Raw genomic sequence first — 18,755 nt, 5'->3', positions numbered from 1 at the left:
GCGCCACCGTGCCGCCTTGTATGATGGCTTCACCACTACACAGTTGCAGTGTCTTCATTAACCCACATAAGGCTTTCTCTAATAAACTAACACTTCACTGATAATTAAAGCATGCATTTGGGTTTCTGTTTGATTGTGGCATTTACGTTAAACAGCTCATCAATTTCCACATGTTGAAGATCAATAATCTAATCTCTCACTGGCCCGTATTCAATATCACTTTCCCGAGATTCCTTGCTTCCTGTTATAAATTCCCCAGGGAATTTGATTGGAAGATTTGTGGTGCAGTAACATCATGAAGTTATTTTCAACCCTGCTAATCAGTATTTTCCACCCATTTGAGAAAGCTGCAGTAGGTTATTTGTCCATGACTTGATAAGCGGCACCATTCATCCAACATCTAACAGCACACAATTTTCACAACCAATAATCCACTCAACCATAATGTCTCCTAATCGTTTTTTTTTCATCCCCATATTGATTTCTCAATTTCTTCCCTTTTAGGTGGACTTGCTTCAGAGCAAAAAGTAAGACGACAGCAACAAATAAATCTCATGGGGTCGAAGCTCCAGCAAAGAGTTAGTAGAAATCATCGAATCGTTCCGTGCATAAGTAGAATGTTTGCCAATTGTGCATTTTCTATCATCGTCAAAGGGTTGTTCCTTATCCAAAACACTTTCCCCATGTTCATGGACTTTTCCTTCTCTTTATTATTGAATCTGTTCCCAGAAGTCATTCAGTGTATTCCAGCTTGTAAAATGCTGCATTCAAATGTTGTTCTCCATCTGCTTTCATGCATATTCTTTTTCGTGCTTGGCTTCATAGGTTAGAGCATTGAATATAAGCATTGGGACATAATGTTGCAACTTTATAAAACACTTGTGTGTATTTCTAGTAACTGAACCATTTAGTTGGGATAGTGAGTGAAGGTCTTAGGTGTTCTATGTATGATTCACAAAATGCTAGCAGGCAGGTTGAACAAGTAGTTAAAAAGGCAGATGGCATATTGTATGCACCCACTTAAGCAGAGTTCTACCTCGTTTACCTAAACCCAAGCTGTGAGATTCAGTTTGGCCACAGTGTAACACTTAAGGGCCTGTCCATTTTAGGCGAGTGCAGGAAACTCTGTGCTCGCCTCGTGGTCGCCACACGTTCGCTGGTGGTTTCGGGTGAGCCTCCTTCATGGTCGCGAGAAGTTCCCGCATTCTGGGAACTCCTCGCGGCCTCAGTATGGTCGCAGAAAATCTTTCAACATATTGAAAAACTTTCTGCGACGGAAAATTGGTCACCATGGAGAAAATCGATACTTTTGTAGTCGTAGGTGCAGTGGTAGTGGGGTCGCCATGTAGTTGTAGGTAGTCGAGGTAGCTGTAGGTAGTTTTCAGAATCAAGTAAAACCGACCGGTAATGTTAAATGCCGACAAAGTTCACAGCTGTGTATCTCTGGCTTATTAAAAGTTGTTTGGCTTCTTAAAAGTGTCTCCACTCCTTCTACCGCCCCCCCCCCCCCCCCCTCCCCCTCCCGCTCTGTTAAAGGACTTACCGTACACTGTGCTAGCCGTCTTAACCTTCCTGTTCATCGCGGTGTGTGTCTGTATCACCTTGGCTTTGCACCGTGTGAATTTCAGACAGTGCTCCCCCGCTTTCCCTGATCCCTGCCTTTGCGGTGTGTGTGTTTGTGTGTGTGTTCCACTCTTGACACTCGCCGTTCCACTTCCCAGTTTTTCAGCGAGTGCCGCGAGTTTGACAAGCGGCAGCAGTCCGCTTAAAAATCGCCTAAGTGGGACAGGCCCTATACAGATGTGACCAGCATTGGTAGCTGGTACCCAATCCAAATCCCAGTGCTCTGTTCCCCCATTCCCCAAATCCATTTTTTCAATGAATTGGTGTCTTAACAGTTTGCAGCATGGAAACTAGCCCATGCCAACTAAGTGACCTATGTGGGCAACACCCACTTGCCTGTATTTCGTCCACATACTATCCATGTACCTATCTGAATGACTTTTAAACATTTTAATGGTACCCGCCTCTACCACTTCCTCTGGCAGCTTGTTCCATGTGCCTACCACCTGTTATTGATATTGATATTCTTTCTTGCCAGGCTAAAAAAGAAGAACAAGACCGGAAAAAGAAAGAAGCTGAAGAACTCGAGTATCAGAAAATGAAGGATATTCAGAGAGAAAAAGCTAATAAACTTGAGGAAAAAAGGAAGCAGGAGGAAATGCAGAGGAAAGCACAGCAACAAGGCCAATACCAGCAGTAAGTGTCATAAAGAACAGGTGAAGCAGCATTGCCCATTCTTCAACTTGAGGTGAAGCTTCAGGCTTCCTGCACTCACTGGTAGATTGCAGACCGGAACAGTCGCTCCAGATAATGGAACTGGAGAGGTTAAGTGGGTTTGTGGTTGTGGATGGACAGCCATTTAAATGAGACATACAGCAACTCATGGCTCATGGGTTCACTTCATAGCGTCTTATATTGGAGAAGTGCCTGGAATCCATTGTGGCTTTGCTCCTGTCAGTATATTTACACTTTTCAATTATGTACACAAAAGTATAAATAATACAGGATTGGAGAAAACATTCAGTGTACACAATCTGGCTGCTTGCACCCACATCCACTGAATGCTCAAGAGTTACCACATTCAGGACATTGTAAATTTGCTCCAAAAGCTGTTTGCATGGTTTAGCAGATGCAGAGCTGCCCCTGGTTGCAGGAGTCCAAGGGAGAAGCAATGCACACGAGCCTGAAGCATTAAGGAACTTCACCCTTCTATCCCTTCCTTAGCATTAGTTGATGACTCTGCCTGGCCTCCCGTTCCTCTGCCATTTCTTGTCCATATGTCTTTCTCATAGTAATTCTTAAATGATGCTCATTAAAATGGAGTGGCAAGCACTCAGAGAATTAATATAATAATGGCAGTATACTGCAGCATTGAAAATTAAACTGAGAAAACCTTTAAAATCGTAAGTGTCTTAGTTTAGTTTAGAGATACAGTGTGGCAACAAGCCTTTTGGTGCACCGAGTCCGTGCCGACCAGTAATCCCCATATATTAACACTATCCTACACATGTTAGGAACAATGTATAATTTTACCAAGCCCATTAGCCTACAAACCTGCACGTCTTTGGAGTGTGGGAGGAAACCGGAGCTCCCGGAGAAAACCCACGCAGGCCAGGGAGAGAACGTACAGTCTCCGTACAGCCAGCACTCGTAGTCAGGACCGAACCCGGGTCTCTAGTGTTAGAAAAGGCAGCAACACTATGCACCACCATGCCACCCTGGCTGTAAGTTGTGCTTAAAATTTCCATCTCTGGTGTATTTACTCCATTCTAGTGGATGCTGTTGGTAATGGGTGTTATTTGACGTAATATTCAACTATCAACAACATACCACGGAGGTATTTTAATGAGTGTCTAAGGAAAAGAAAAAAGGAATCGGCTGTTTAGCAAACTTTCGGATGGCTGTTCCTAAATTGTGCTTCAATTCCTGTACCAAGATGGTATCTTGCAGTAAACTAGCATTGTAGCTCTCAAGATCCCATCTTGGCCAGTTCAATGGCATTTGTTCACAAGGTATTTAAGGCATTGAATGCCCAGTTTGCAATTAGAAATACTGCCCACCCCATTGGAAACATTCACCACCATGGTATATTGGAAGTTGGCTTGTCACTGGGAGTTGTCTTCCTTTTTCCTTTCACTGCAGAAATGATGGCTTATACATGTTATGATCTATCATTTTAACAGAACCATGCAACATTTCTTTCGTGGGATAGAAGCCAACAGGTCATATCAGCCTCCCAGCTCTGTAGTTTCAACCACATCATGGGTAAGTGTCTTGAGGCAGACCATGTTATATTTATAAACTGAAAACCTGTTTTCTCTCTTTCTTATTCTTTCCCTTCAGCTGTCATTTTGCTGATTCCTACAAAGAATGTTTAAGGAAATCCAGTAGCTTTAATGTTCGTTGACTCTTCATCCCACGTAGTGACAATCTGTGTGACTGTCTTGCTGTAAACTGGCTAATTTGTATGTTAGGGTGTTACAATCTGAATCTGGCAGATTCCCCATGCATCTCCTCTGTATGATCTGACTGTTGAAACATTTGTAGCTTTACATTCGGTTATCTGCCACTCGTCCACATTACATCCTTGTGCAAATTAATTGGATCAAGCATACCTTGGATATAACAAGTCAAAATGCATGTCGCAGGGGTACCTGTCATTCATTATCATTACGCCATTGTGTCTTTAGTAACATATGTCCACCACCATTCTTTATCGTATTTGGCATGGAATCGTCCAAATTCTGACAGTTTCCATGAATTTTTACATGTAAATACACCAGCTGAATTATTGCCTTGATGATCTCTGCCTCATTGTACGGTCCTTTCTGTTTACCACACACAGATATGTGTGACCCTTTTGCCCAGCATGGGTAGCTGATACCCCCCACACACCCCACACTTAAAACAACTAGTTATTATCCTAACAGTATGCAGCATGGAAATAGGACTATGCCGATCAAGTAGTCTATCTGAACCAGTCCACTTGCCTGCATTTCGCCCATATCCTATCCATGTACCTATCCGAATGTCTTTTAAACATTTTAATGGTATCCGCCTCTACCACTTCCTCTGGCAGCTTGTTCCGTGTACCCGCCACCTGTTATTGATATTGATATTCTTTCTTGCCATCAGGCCAAAAAAGAAGAACATGACCGGAAAAAGAAAGAAGCTGAAGAACTCGAGTATCAGAAAATGAAGGATATTCAGAGGGATAGAGCTAATATACTTGAGGAAAGAAGGAAGCAGGAGGACATGCAGAGGAAAGCACAGCAGCAAGTTCAGCAACAGCAGTGAGTGTCATAAAGAAGAGGTGAAGCAGCACAGCTTCAGGCTTCCTGCACTCACTGGTTTTCTGAAATAAAACCAGGCGACTTCTGTGGAGGTCAGGCAGCTTCTGTGGAGTAATGGGCCACTAGATTTATTGGCGTTGTTTTAGGCAAATTAAATCTAATAAGACCAGCCTGCCTGAAAGTCATTGTTAGGCAGTGAGTTTTGCCCTGGTTGTTGATTGTGCTCCTTGGATTCCTTAAGGTTTAGCAGATTTCATTCGGATGTCAGTGTTGGCTGTTTACACCCATTTCCACTAAACTCAAAAGTTCTCTGGTTGCCACATTCAGGACATTGTAGGTTTGCTCCAACAGCTATTTGCACGGTTCTGCAGATGCAGAACTGCCCCTGGTTGCAGGAGTCCAAGGAAGAAGCAAACTTACTCTTTTTAGCAGCCCTCAGATAATTGCCATAATAATAGCAATAGTTTATCACCGCAAGTTTTGGGGTCAGATTTACGATACTGCAGCAATGAACGTTAAACAGTGAAAAAAACTTTAAAATGGGAAGTATCTCTGTATGTTGTGCTTGAAATTTCCATCTCTGGCGTATTTACTCCATTCTAGTGGTTGCTGTTGGGAATGGCTGTTATGTGAAGCAATATCCAACTATCAACAACAAACCATGGTGGTTTTTTAATCGAAGGTAGACACGAAATTCTGGAGTAACTCAGCCGGACAGGCAGTATCTCTGGTGAGAAGGAATAGGTGATGAAGAAGGCCTCGACCCGAAACATCACCCATTCCTTCTCTCCAGAGATGCTGCCCGGCCCACTGAGTTACTCCAGTATTTTGTGTCTACCTTCGATTTAAACCAGCATCTGCAGTTCTTGCCTATACAGTGGGTTTTTTAATCAGTGTATCAGGAAAATTAAGAAAATAAATCCTGTTTAGCAAACTTCCAGATGGCTGTTCCAAAATAGTGCTTCAGCTCTTGTACCAAGATGGTATCTTACAGTAAACTAGCATTCCAGCTCGCAAGACTCCATATTGACCAGTTCAATGGCATTTGTAATTTAAGAAATTGATTGCTGACTTTGCAATTAGAAATACGGCCCATTTGCAAATTTCACAGCCATAGTATATTTGACATTGGCTTTGTCACTGGGAGTTACAATACAATACAATACCTTTATTTGTCATTTGAACCTCACATGAGGTTCAAACGAAATGTAGTTTCTGCAGCCATACAATAAAAGAACCAAAATACACACCAACACTATTCACATAAACTTCCATCACAGTGGCTCTCCTCCTCGCTGTGATGGAAGGCAAAGTTCTTGTCTCTCCCCTGCATTCCATTGCCCTCCCGAAGTCGAGGTCAAAGCCCCCGGCGGGCGCTAGTCCGCGGCAAATTAAGGCCGCGCCGGGCGTTGTAGGGCCCCCCTCCAGGTCACTCTCAACCCCACAATTCGGGTGGGAGAAGTCGCCGCTGCAGGTGCCCCGCAAAGCAGCCTCCCACCGGGGATCCGCGAGCTCACCGGAGCCGGGCCGCAGCAACGCGCCACCGCCGCTCTCCACGCCCCGAAGCCGGCCAGCTCCACGGAGGTAAGTCCGCAGCAGCTCCACAGCTCCACAGGCTCCGCGGCTCCACAGCAGCTCCCCAGCTCCACAGGCTCCGCGACTTGAGCCTCCAGGTCGTTCTGGTGGAGGCCGCTCCACGGCGCTAGGCCCCAACGGCAACGGAGACCCGACAGGGAAAAGGTCGGGTCTCCATGCAGGGAAGACATTAAAAGTTTCCCCCACCCCCCACACATACACATTTAAAAAAAAAAAAACGCTAAACCGCTACAAACTAAACCCTCAACAGGACAAAAAAAAAAAAAAAATCACAGACAGACTGCAGAGGCCGCTGCGACACCGGTCGCGCCGCCCACCGCTTCTGGAAGTTGTCTTCCCTTCAGCTGTAGAAATGATGGCTCATACATGTTATGATCTGATATTTTAACAGAACCATGCAACATTTCCTAGATAGGATAGATGCCAACAGATCACGCCCGTCCCCAAGCTCTGCACTTTCAACCACATCCTGGGTAACGTGGCTTGACGCAGACCATGTTTATCTTAAACTGGAAGTTGTCTTCCCTTCAGCTGTAGAAATGATGGCTCATACATGTTATGATCTGATATTTTAACAGAACCATGCAACATTTCCTAGATAGGATAGATGCCAACAGATCACGCCCGTCCCCAAGCTCTGCACTTTCAACCACGTCCTGGGTAAGTGGCTTGACGCAGACCATGTTTTATCTATAAACTGAAATATCTTTGTTCAACTGTCACTCTTTCTCTTGGTCTCTCTTTCTTGTTCTTTCTCTTCAGCTGTAATTTTACAGGTGCCTGTGAAGATTGTTTAAGGAAATCAAGTAGCTTTGATGGTTGTTGACATCATCCCAGGTAGTGACAGTCTGTGTCACCATGTTGCTGCAAACTGGCTGATTGTATGTTAGTGTGCTACATTGCATAGACAACTTGAATCAGGGAGATTTCCCATACCACCTCTCTGTATGGTCTGACTACATTGAAACATTTGTAGCTTTACTTTTTGCTGTTTGGCATTTGTTCATATTACACCCTTGTGCAAATTAATTGAATCAAGCATATAACCAGATATACCAAATCAATATACATGTCGCAGGGCTACCTTTTATCCATTATCATCGCACCTTTGTATCTTTATACCTTTTATGTCCTTCACGTTTCTTTATCAAGTCTTTGACATGGTTTGGCACAGAATCGACCAAATTCTGACAATGTCCAAAGATTTTTTCATCTCAATACCACAGTTGAATTTTAGCCTTGATGAACTCTCTCATAGTACAGACATTTTTTTCAATTTCTCCTTGATAATTGTCCATAAATTCTCAATCGGATTCAGGTCAAGAAAGTTAACTGGCTAGTCCAAGACACGTATCTCCTGCCGGAAAAATGGAGTCAAATCCATCTGGAAAAGTCCGGGCCATCTCTGGCACCAATCTTCTCTGCAATACATCAGTATTTATTGGGAAGGTCTCATCATTCTGCAACTGGGTGCATCTAACCAACACTGTAGCAGCTGAAACAACCCCAGAACATCTTCTTCCCAAGATGTTTGACACATTGGTCAATGTGGCATTTTCTCACTGGTTCTCCAACAGTTCTCACCTTTATCTAGTCATCATATTTCCAATCTTTATATTTGAAGGCCCACTGGTATTGTTTCTTCCTCATTGCAACAGTTAGAGGCCTGGCTATACAACCGACTTCAATGAAGCATCAGCGCGAGTTGCTTGAGCTTATTGATGATACTCCTGCTGCCTCCTAAACATATTTCAGGCCATCAATTGAACTCTCGGATCCTTCTTACTTTCCCGAAAAAGCAGGGCCTTATCTCTTGGAGTTGTCTTCCTTTTGCGGCTGCAAAATCTAGCAAGTATAAGAACAATTGGTGAACATAGAAATTCATCATATGAAAAAATAACAAAATCAGCCAGTGATTCAATTAATTTGCACAAGGATATAGTTTCTTGTACTGACTAACATCTCTTTAAGGCTTTTCTGAATGCCAGATGTTGTGGCCAAATATATTTCCCAGAGATGGTGCTCTTTTGTCTGATGGCCAAATGACCTTAGTGCTACTTTGTCTCTTTTCCTTCACACCCTAGGACAGGAATCGCACCTCTTGGGAGGATCAGAAGGAGGCTGTAAAACAGAAACTACAGGAGACAAAAGAGGAAGGAATGATAAAGGTGAGAACATCTTAAAATCACATATCTTAAAATCACACAATCTCATTTGAGCTATGTTTCACATAATCTTTGTGACCAATAGACAATAGGTGCAGGAGTAGGCCATTCGGCCCTTTGAGCTAGCACCACTAGCTGGGTCTCCCAGTCACACAGAACAAAAACAGGCCCTTCAGTCCACCCAACCCATCCTGACCGGCCACCAACCATTTTCATTAGTCCTATACCAATCTTGCATTATTCTCCCCACATTCCCTTCAATCCCTTGTTAACATGGGAGCAGACATACTACCACTCCAAAGAAAGATAATTGGTGCCTTACCAAGAGCACTCTCCCAAAGCACAATCTCAGCACACCTGGTGGTCTATTGGAGAAGAGGGGAGTAAGGTGGCATTCTCAGTACCCATATTAACAGAGATACAGCCAAAGTATCAGACCTCCCAGGCAGCAGCTTGAGCCTCCAGAGTAGCCTTCGAGACCTGACAAAAGAGGTTCCACAAGACAGCTTTGGTAGGTGTAGATTGGGTATTGGATGCTGCACCAGAACAGCACATGTACTGTGAACAGGGACTTCCTTGGATTGCCAGCCTCAGATCATCAGAGAAAGGGATATACTCCAAACAATATTATGATTTCCATTCCTAGAGTGAATACTTGGCAGAGAAGGAATCCCAGCTGGAAGCTGAACAGCAAAGAAGGCTTCAAGACGATCATAGGAGGTGAGTATAAAACAACACAGAGTAATTTTGAGATGGTGTGTCTATCATGCTTTTCACTTGCAGTGGTGAGTGAGTTCTGCTCTGTGTAACTGTATACTTTTGCAAAGCTTGTCTATCACTCCATGTGCGTCTAGAGGCCCGGAATTATTTTTACTGATGAGTTGGGTTTACATAGTTTTCTGTGTCATTATTAATATGTAATAAATGTTTTCAGCTCTTAACGAGTTTTCCCTCTTCTAATAGGAAGAATAATGCTTTCTTGGACAATCTTGAAAGAAGGCAACAATCTGGTGAGAATTTGCACCACATCTCACCTTCTTTACCTGATGAGAAATTCTTTAGACATCAGGTAAAGAAGGACACTAGAGAATACGTTACTGCATATCATGGAGATGATGAAGAAGAATACCTCAATGATGCCCTGACTGATCATGACGTTTACAGAGGTTCACCTGAAGGTAATGGATGATTACCAGAAATATGAATTGTTAATATCCAGAATTTTATAAAGCAATGTATCCACCATTTTTAGGTGTACGTAGGGGATATTTGTGTGGGAAAGGATATGGACTGGACTGTAAACTCAGCTTCCTAAGATAGGAAATGTGTATTTGCAGCCAAGATTGGAGATAAAATAACCACAATGCTGTGGGATGTTTGATGCAATTGGCTTTTGTGCAAAGTACTTATGATACAGTCATTATATATCATAACAAGTACTTTAATTTGTATACATAGAGACCATCGAGATGAGTACTGTAGGCTCCAAATCATAAGTTAAAACTAAAAAACAACATGGCTGCCCGCATGCCACAAGGTGGTGGTTGTGTGGAAACCTGACATGGATTATGGATCAGGTCATCAGCAGCAAAACCAGACACCAAAACAAAATAAAGCATGCAGGAGTAATATGTATATAAAGCTACAAAAAATAAATATCATCTACAATAAAGCAATGGAAGATATACTGCAAGTAATATAAGTAACGTTGGTTATAGTTAATTAGAGTCCAAGAGTCCAAGACCTGCATCTAGACATAATCCCTGTATCTAGCCACAGGCTTGCTGACCCGTCCTGCATGAGTATGGTACAGGCCTTCAGCCGTGCACCTTACAGGAGATGTCGCCACAGGCAGAGCTATTAAAGCCCACCAATGTTACTCTTCCTGCATATGGGGGAAGCGATACGGTCGGTTTTGTGAAGCTGTAGTGCCATTTAGGGGATCAACCATACAGGTTGGGATTTTATGTCGTCGACTACAATGTTATCCCACTTCTGACACCATGTGCAAAGTACTTATGATACAGAGTCATTATATATCATAACAAGTATTTTAATTTGTATACATTCAGAGACCATCGAGGGATCAGGTCATCAGCAGCAAAACCAGACAGGGATCAAATCAGCAATACTGTTTGATCTACAGCTTTGGCCTTGCAAATCAAATAATGGCAAGAAGGACTGCATAATAGGAATGTTGCTATGTTGTTCATTGAGCAAGAGGTTGTGGATGAGGTGGGGGTATTGCTGATGTCGAGAGGGGACAAATGGCTCGAGAAGAATGATAACAGGCCTGGGGAATTTGACAGAGACAGCACTTTTGTGATAGTAGTCTTGAAGTGTGTACTCAGTAATTAATGAATCACTAACTTACTCCTTCCCATTGGGTTTTGGTGAACAGGTGCTGATCAAGACTGGGATTTGATGAAGCTTTCTTCTTTCTTTCCGGACTACGAAGTAAAGATTCTGGAGGAACTCTTGGAACAGTGCAATGGAGATTATGCAAGAGTGATCCAGCTTTTGCAATAAACAACTCGGAATCAAGTGGAATTTGCAAGATTTTTTAAATAGTAAAAACATAATTCAAGTAGGTTTAAGCAAACTGCATTGCACCTCAAAGTGGCCCTCCTCCAAAAAGCTTCAGGTTACCACAGTGGTGGCACATTAATGAAGCTGGTAGAGCAGCTGCCCCACGACTAGTAATCTGAGTTCAATCCTGACTTTCAATGTTGTCTGTACAGATTTTGCCTGTTCTCCCCGTAACCTTGTGAGTTTCTCCTTGGTGCTCCAATTTCCTCCAATATGAGGATTGGTAGGCGAGTTGTCTACTGTAAATTGGTTAAAGTGTGTAAGGTGAGTGGTGGAATTTAGAGATTCACCTATAATGAAATAAGGAATAAATGTGTGCGTTTAAAAACAAATAACTTGATGGCATATTTATTTCAACTAGAGCTGTATTTCTAGATGACTTCTACTTAATTAATTTTATTCTGTGTTATCAGCTCCTAGGTTCTTTGGTGTTCCCGATATGGGGTCCTGCACATCGGCGAGACCAAACGTAGAATCGGCGACCGTTTCACTTAACACTTACTCTCGGTCTGCCAAGGCCTACGGGATCCCATGGTTGCCAACCAATTTGCTCCCCTTCCCATTCCCATACTGACCTTTTTGTTGCAGACCTCCTCCATTGCCAGAGAGAGGTCACACACAGATTGGATGAACAGCACCTCATATTTTGCTTGTGTAGTTTACAATCCAGCAGTATGAATGTCGAATTCTTTAATGTTAAATAACTTTAACTTGTACTCCTCTCCCTCCTTGCCCCCTTCCTCCACCCTAGTCATTTAGTTCACCACATTGTATCCCTTTCGAGATCACGCCTTCCCTAGCCAACAATGGGCACCACCCTGACTGAGGTAATTTGCTACCAGCCCTAATTGTTGGTGTTTTCTTGCCTCCAACTCTTCACCCTACTACCTACTTTCAGTCTGAAGAAGATACCTGACTCGAAATATCACAAAATCTTTTTATACAGAGATGCTGCCTGACCCGCTGAGTTGCACCAGCACTTTGTGTCTATCTTTGGTATAAACTAGCACCTGCAGTTCTTTGTTTCTACATTGAAGATAATCAAAATAGGATGTACATGGTAAATGGTAGGGAATTGAAGAATGTAGGTGAGCAGAGGGATCTGGGAATAACTGTGCACAGTTCCCTGAAAGTGGAAAGTGGAATCTCATGTAGATAGGGTGGTAAAGAAAGCTTTTGGTGTGCTGGCCTTTATAAATCAGAGCATTGAGTATAGAAGTTGGGATGTAATGTTAAAATTGCACAAGGCATTGGTGAGGCCAATTCTGGAGTATGGTGTACAATTTTGGTCGCCTAATTATAGGAAGGATGTCAACAAAATAGAGAGAGTACAGAGGAGATTTACTAGAATGTTGCCTGGGTTTCAGCAACTAAGTTACAGAGAAAGGTTTGAACAAGTTAGGGCTTTATTCTTTGGAGCGCAGAAGGTTAAGGGGGGACTTGATAGAGGTTTTTAAAATGATGAGAGGGATAGACAGAGTTGACGTGGAAAAGCTTTTCCCACTAAGAGTAGGGAAGATTCAAACAAGGGGACATGACATGAGAATTAAGGGACTGAAGTTTAGGGGTAACATGAGGGGGAACTTCTTTACTCAGAGAGTGGTAGCTGTGTGGAATGAGCTTCCAGTGAAGGTGGTGGAGGCAGGTTCGTTTTTTATCATTTAAAAATAAATTGGATAGTTATATGGATGGGAAGGGAATGGAGGGTTATGGTCTGAGCGCAGGTATATGGGACATGGGGAGATTATGTGTTCGGCACGGACTAGAAGGGTCGAGATGGCCTGTTTCCGTGCTGTAATTGTTATATGGTTATATGTTTAGCAGTATTCCTCCCAGCCTGAACCGAATGAAACTCTATTTTGTCCAGTACTCCAACATTCTACGGTAATAACCTTTAGGAGAATGAAGAAAATATTCAATGCAAATGAATGAGTAAAATTATACTGAAGCAGGTTATATTCCCTATGTGTGCAATTTTTGTTGGAAAATGGTTATTTCTGACTTGGAATAGACAGTGGATTAGTTCAACTGTACAAAGTAATTGTGCGCTCTTTGGAATGTCAGAGGAATGCAGATGAACAATGTATTTGCTGGCTTGTGTTCTCCAAATCTGTCATGACTTAGATATGTCCCCTTCTGTGAGCTGAGTTTTGGACACACACTGTGTTTGAGTTGATTTTTTCATGGATTCAAGGGTCACATTCACCCTCAACTTTCTCCCCACAGGATCTTTCCAAGTGGTGACAGGTAATCTCTGCCATGTTTCCCAACTTTCTGCTCAAATGGCTCTCGAAGCCAATGTTCTGGAGAAGAAATGATCATGTCTACTTTGATTTCAATGAACTGCAGGTGGCATCTCATGCACTGGGATTTACTAGCATGGTTGATTTCCCACAAGTTCGGGCAGCTATTGACTGCACCCATCTACCAAGTACTCCCCTTAACAAATCTGCATCTCTCCACTCCCTCCATGTACTTCAAAATCAACCTAATGCTGTTTCAAACTTCTTTTTCACGATTTTGTACATGAGACCTAAATTATCATAAGCATTTAAAAAAAAAAGATACAGCCAATTTTAAATAGATAACTTAGGCCCGTCGATGTCTTGTATAACTGGCGATCTTATTTAGGTTCAGGAAGGACCTGGCATGAAACCCAAGAACTTGTCTAATTTCTAATCCCTATACCTTGTTTCAGGAGTAACATTAACCATTCCACTACTCGAGTCAAATACAAAGCCACACAAACAGCTGAGAATTTTAACTGTTTCTCCTTCCATTCCAATCCAGTTAGTGTATAATTCATCCAGCTCCCTATCAACAGAATTAAGAAGTAGGAGCAGGAGTAGGTTATTTAATTAATTATGCCTGCGACGCTATTGATTGAGGTCATGGCTGATCTTTTACTTCAGTGTCATTTTCTTGCTCTTACCCTAATATATTCAAGAAAGGAAAGGTAACATTCAAAGATCTATCCATCTCTCTCTAAAAAATGCCAAAAGACCGCATCCTTCGTGGGTTGAAATTTAATTTTCATCTCTGTCCTGAATGGCCAACCTTTATTTTAAGACTGTGACCCCTGGTTCTGGACACCCCACCAAAGGAAATATCATCTCTGCCTCTACCCTGTAATGCTCTGTAAGAATTTTATACATTTCAATGAAATCATTGAAGTTAAATTGACTAAGCTCAGGCTTAGTCGATTTAACTCGCCTCTTTTTGCTTTGGTAAGGACTTTGGTCAGGCCACACTTGTAGTACTGTGTTCAGTTATGGTCACCCTGCTATAGGAAGGATGAGATTAAGCTGGAAAGAGTGTAGAGAAGATTTACGAGGTTGTTGCTGGGTATTCAGGGGCTGAGGTATATGAAGAGTTTGGGAAGACTAGAACTTTATTCCTTGGAGTGCAGGAGACTGAGAGATGATCCTGTAGAGGTGTATAAAATAATGAAGGGAATAGATAGGGTGAAAGCACAGTCTTTTACCCACGGTTGGGAAATCAAAAACAAGAGAATGTGTTTAAGTTAAGAGATGACAAGATTTAATACAAAACCAAGGAGCAACCTTTTGCCAAAGGGGATTGTTGACACGGATTCTGTAACATCATTTTAAAGACATTTAGACTATTAGGTTCAAGGTCTTTTATTGTCACATGCACCAATTAAGGTACAGTGATATTTGATTTGCCATACTAAAAAAAGCAACAAGACACACAACTACATAAAAGTTAACATAAACATCCACCACAGTGGATTCCCCACATTCCTCACTGTGATGGAAGGCACTGAAGTCCAATCTTATTCCCTCTTTATTCTCCTGCGATCGATGCAGTCAAAACATCAGCAGCTGCCGATCGAAGCCCTCGCTTCGAGGCGGTCGAAGCACCCGCGTCGGGGTGGTCAAAGCTCCTGCGGCTTGGAGCTCCGGAGGTCGGTCCGTAACCAGGGAGCTCCACGATGTTAAAGTCCGCAGGCCCCCGCGGTTGGAGCTCCGAGGTCGATCCCCGACAGGGATCGCGAGCTACACGACGGTAAATCCCACAGTAAGTAAGTAAATAAGTAAGTTTTATTTATATAGCATGTTTTAAGTCAACTCACATTGACACCAAAGTGCTTTACATAAAATAGATAATAAGTTTCCATACACACCATAGAAAAAGGTTACAAAAAATAAAGAAAATGGACACAACACATTATAGAGTTCAACACAAACGTCACCCCACAGCAGAATCAAACATTTCCACTGTGGGGAAAGGCACCAGAAAGTTAAGTCCTCTTCCTCCGTGAAACACCCGAGGTCGGGGCCCATTTGTGGCTTTGCAGCCAGTCCGATAGTTTTCAGGGCCCTCTTGCTGTGAAGTTGGAACTCCGGCATCGGAGTCCCGGCAGGAAACGCCGCTCCATTCTCGATGGTAGGCCGCGAGGACGGGGCAAAGAAGCAGCTCGGAGGGATGCTGCCTCTCCGACCAGGTAGGGGACTAAGAAATAAAGTTTCCCTCTTCCCCACCCCCACACAAACCCACCACATAAAAGACTTCCAACTAACATTTTTTAACAGGACTTAAAATTTAAAAAAGGTGAAGAGACGGACTGCAGGCAGGCTGCCATACACAGACGGCGCACACTCCTGCACATCCGCCAAAGAGTCCCGCGGTTTGAGTGCAGCCTACACCTCAATGTTAGGTCACAGTGCAGACAGAGATACGATACGGAAAAAAATAGCATCTCCGTCGAGATTTTAAAACGTTTCCCCAAAATCCCCCTCCCCCACATAAAACAAGCTAAAGAACACTAAAACATACATTTAATACATACTATAAAACAACAAAAAAGAATGGACGAGACAGACTTGGCGAGGCAACCATGATCATATTGAATGGCGGTGTTGGATCGAATGGCCTACTGCACCTATTTTTCTATGTCTATGTTTTTTTTCACCCAGTGGTTACATAAATAGGAAAGATATGGGATATGGGCCAAATGCAAGGAAATGGGACTGGCTTAGATGGCGAATCTTGGTCAGCATGGACAAGGTGGGCAGGAGGTCCTCTTTCTCAGCTGTGCATCTCTGAGATTACAGGGTTATTAAAAAATGGGTATGGTCGCTAAGAGAGTAAAAAAATTAGTTTAAACATTTTAGAGGGTGGGAATAGGTAGGGAAAATTAGCTCCAGTAAATCCACAATGATATAGTGTTGCAGCTCTTTTTCCCTTGGATCTGAAGCTGGAATATCTCCAACCACCAGATGGCAGTATTCCCCAGTTACACTTCAGTAAAGTTAAGTGCCTGTCCCACTGTACGAGTTAATTCAAGAGTTCTCTCGAGTTTTTCCCTGATTCGAACTGAGAATATCCGTAGCGGGTCCATAAGAGTTCGTGGATGTCTCATAGTGGCTCGTATGAGTAAAAAGTAACAATTTTTTTCATCACGAGTATTTTTTTACTCGTGGACATTTTTCACAGTGTTTACGTCACAAGTTTACCGGATTTCCCGAGTACCTACCGTTACTCGTACGAGCCGCTACGGGACATCCACGAACTCCTACGGACCCGCTACGGACATTCTCCGAGTTCGAATCAGGGGAGACCTCTTGATTTACCTTGTACAGTGGGACAGGCCCTTTACAAAGGTTCTGTCCCAGACCTGCTTCATTCCTCCACCTGCATCAACAGCTGATCTCCTTCCCACTGCATTCCTTCCTCCTCCCCCCCCCCCCCCTCCCCAAACAATCTGCAGATGCTGCATCACCTACACTTTTACTGCTTCTCACAAAGGCTCCAAAAGCTCGTTACATGTGAAACAGTGATTTGCATTCACCATAATTCAAATTAATGTAGTGTACTAAGTGTTCACAGAGTGGGCTGTTCTATTTTGGGCACATCCAAACAAGACCAAGTGACCACTTTGTTAAACATGCCATTTTCTCTACAACTATGATCCCAAACTTCCCGTTACCTATTATTTTAACTTCCCTTCTCAGTCCCAAGGCGACCACTCTGTCCTTTGCCCTCGACACTGTTCAATTTCAGCAACTGTAGTCACAGAGACCATATGTTCAACAAGTACAGACGATGCTGTTCCTCCCATTTTTACTCAAAAGTGTCCCAACATCACTTTCCTTCACACCGCTACCACACCTCTTTTATCATGGCATCTCCCCCGCCTCACACCCTGATTTGTTATTCCTCAATCCTAAACGTGCCTCTAGTAATGTGGTGTCCTTTATATTCTTGGGTAAAATAAAAGGAGCACAAGTTGCAGAATTCCAATGATTAAAATGAGTGGGGAACAGAGCCCTGGTAAGTGAAGGGAACACAAGAATGAGAGCACTGGAGAGTGGTAAAATACAGTTCCAGTGAAAGTGTAAGGGGTGCAGTAAATAGAGTCCCAGTACATTTAAAAGATAAAATAGGGCGCAAGTGAGTTGAAATGAGAATCTGGTTTCAACAAAGGTCCGAGAATTACAGGTTCCTTCATGGTAAAAAAAAACATGTATGAAGGAAAGTCTGTTCTTTTAAAGCATGTAAACACAAGAAACACATTAAACCAGACTGACCAGTTACAGGTGCAGTGAGTCATGTGTGATTATATGTTGTGGCACTAACAGACAGACCAGGAATGGATTCTAAATATTCTGGGTCACAGTATGTTGAGCAAAGAAAGAGAAGGGAAGAAAGGAAGGAGAGTGAGAGTGATGATTGAGAAAGTGACAGTGTTGGAGAGAGAGGATGGCCTGAAGCAATTGAGAACGGAATCTAGTTATTGTGGGGCTGTGATCTCCCTATCTATACATGATTTCAGAACAGTAACTGCATCACCACCGGATAGGTAAATTACCAAAACACGCTGTTCCTTTCATAGTCACAAAATGCTGGAGTACAGACTGAAGAAGGGTCTCAACCCGAAACGTCACCCATTCCTTCTGTTCAGAGATGCTGCCTGTCCACCTGAGTTACCCCAGCAGTTTGTGTCTATCCGGTTTAAACCAACATCTGCAGTTCCTTCCTACGCAGTTCCTTTCTCTGTGTTGAAATGCCTTTACTTAGAGTTGAGAGATTACAGTAGCTGTGATGTAATAACACCAGTGTACCATTTGCTCTTCCTCCGCCCCTCTCACTACAGGCCTGTACTCAACACTGTCCTGGGAGTTCATCTACTAACAATGAGGCAAGACTGCTGGTGACTGTCCTGGCCACTGATCATCCATCCCCTGACTTCAGATGCCTTGTTGCTCAGAGGTCTAACTTTTAAAACCCTGGTGGCTATAAACAGTTGCTATTCCAAAGTCTTCCCCTGACCTTATGCCAAGTATTGCACTCCTCCTCCCTCTTCAAGCCTGTGTTTAGCTCTGTACCCCTGTATGGTCAGATTCTGAAGAAGGATCCTGACCAGAAACATTGCCTGAATCTGAAGAAGGGACAAGTACATCACTCCCTGAAGGGTAGTCCACCCGTATACAGGGCAGTGACATGGCATGCATGCCTTTGTTGGCTGTATTAATCGCAACAAGAGATGGGATGTTATTTGACAGTTGTACATAATGCTGATTAG

The 18,755-nt window shown here is 43.0% G+C and overlaps 1 protein-coding gene across 2 annotated transcripts in view; it reads left to right on the top strand.

Annotated features, from left to right (window-relative positions):
- Positions 1-11,541, top strand: part of epsti1 (epithelial stromal interaction 1) — a 32,323-nt gene extending 20,782 nt beyond the window's left edge. The window contains exons 4-12 of one of the 2 annotated variants that reach the window (XM_055644788.1): positions 505-578; positions 2,102-2,259; positions 3,747-3,828; positions 4,699-4,856; positions 7,031-7,112; positions 8,537-8,620; positions 9,264-9,337; positions 9,581-9,795; positions 11,019-11,541. In XM_055644788.1, coding sequence (XP_055500763.1) covers positions 505-578; positions 2,102-2,259; positions 3,747-3,828; positions 4,699-4,856; positions 7,031-7,112; positions 8,537-8,620; positions 9,264-9,337; positions 9,581-9,795; positions 11,019-11,146 — 1,055 coding nt within the window. In that variant the 3' untranslated portion in view covers positions 11,147-11,541. Of the gene's footprint in view, positions 1-504; positions 579-2,101; positions 2,260-3,746; positions 3,829-4,698; positions 4,857-6,843; positions 6,926-7,030; positions 7,113-8,536; positions 8,621-9,263; positions 9,338-9,580; positions 9,796-11,018 lie in introns of both variants that reach the window. The other variant, XM_055644789.1, reaches the window with a different exon arrangement.
- Positions 11,542-18,755: the final 7,214 nt, after the last annotated feature.

The sequence above is a fragment of the Leucoraja erinacea genome, chromosome 13 (assembly GCF_028641065.1).
Source record: "Leucoraja erinacea ecotype New England chromosome 13, Leri_hhj_1, whole genome shotgun sequence".
In the NCBI taxonomy this organism is placed as follows: domain Eukaryota; kingdom Metazoa; phylum Chordata; class Chondrichthyes; order Rajiformes; family Rajidae; genus Leucoraja; species Leucoraja erinaceus.
The sequence above is the reverse complement of the archived record's forward strand: the minus strand, read 5'-3'. Positions and strand labels throughout refer to the sequence as shown.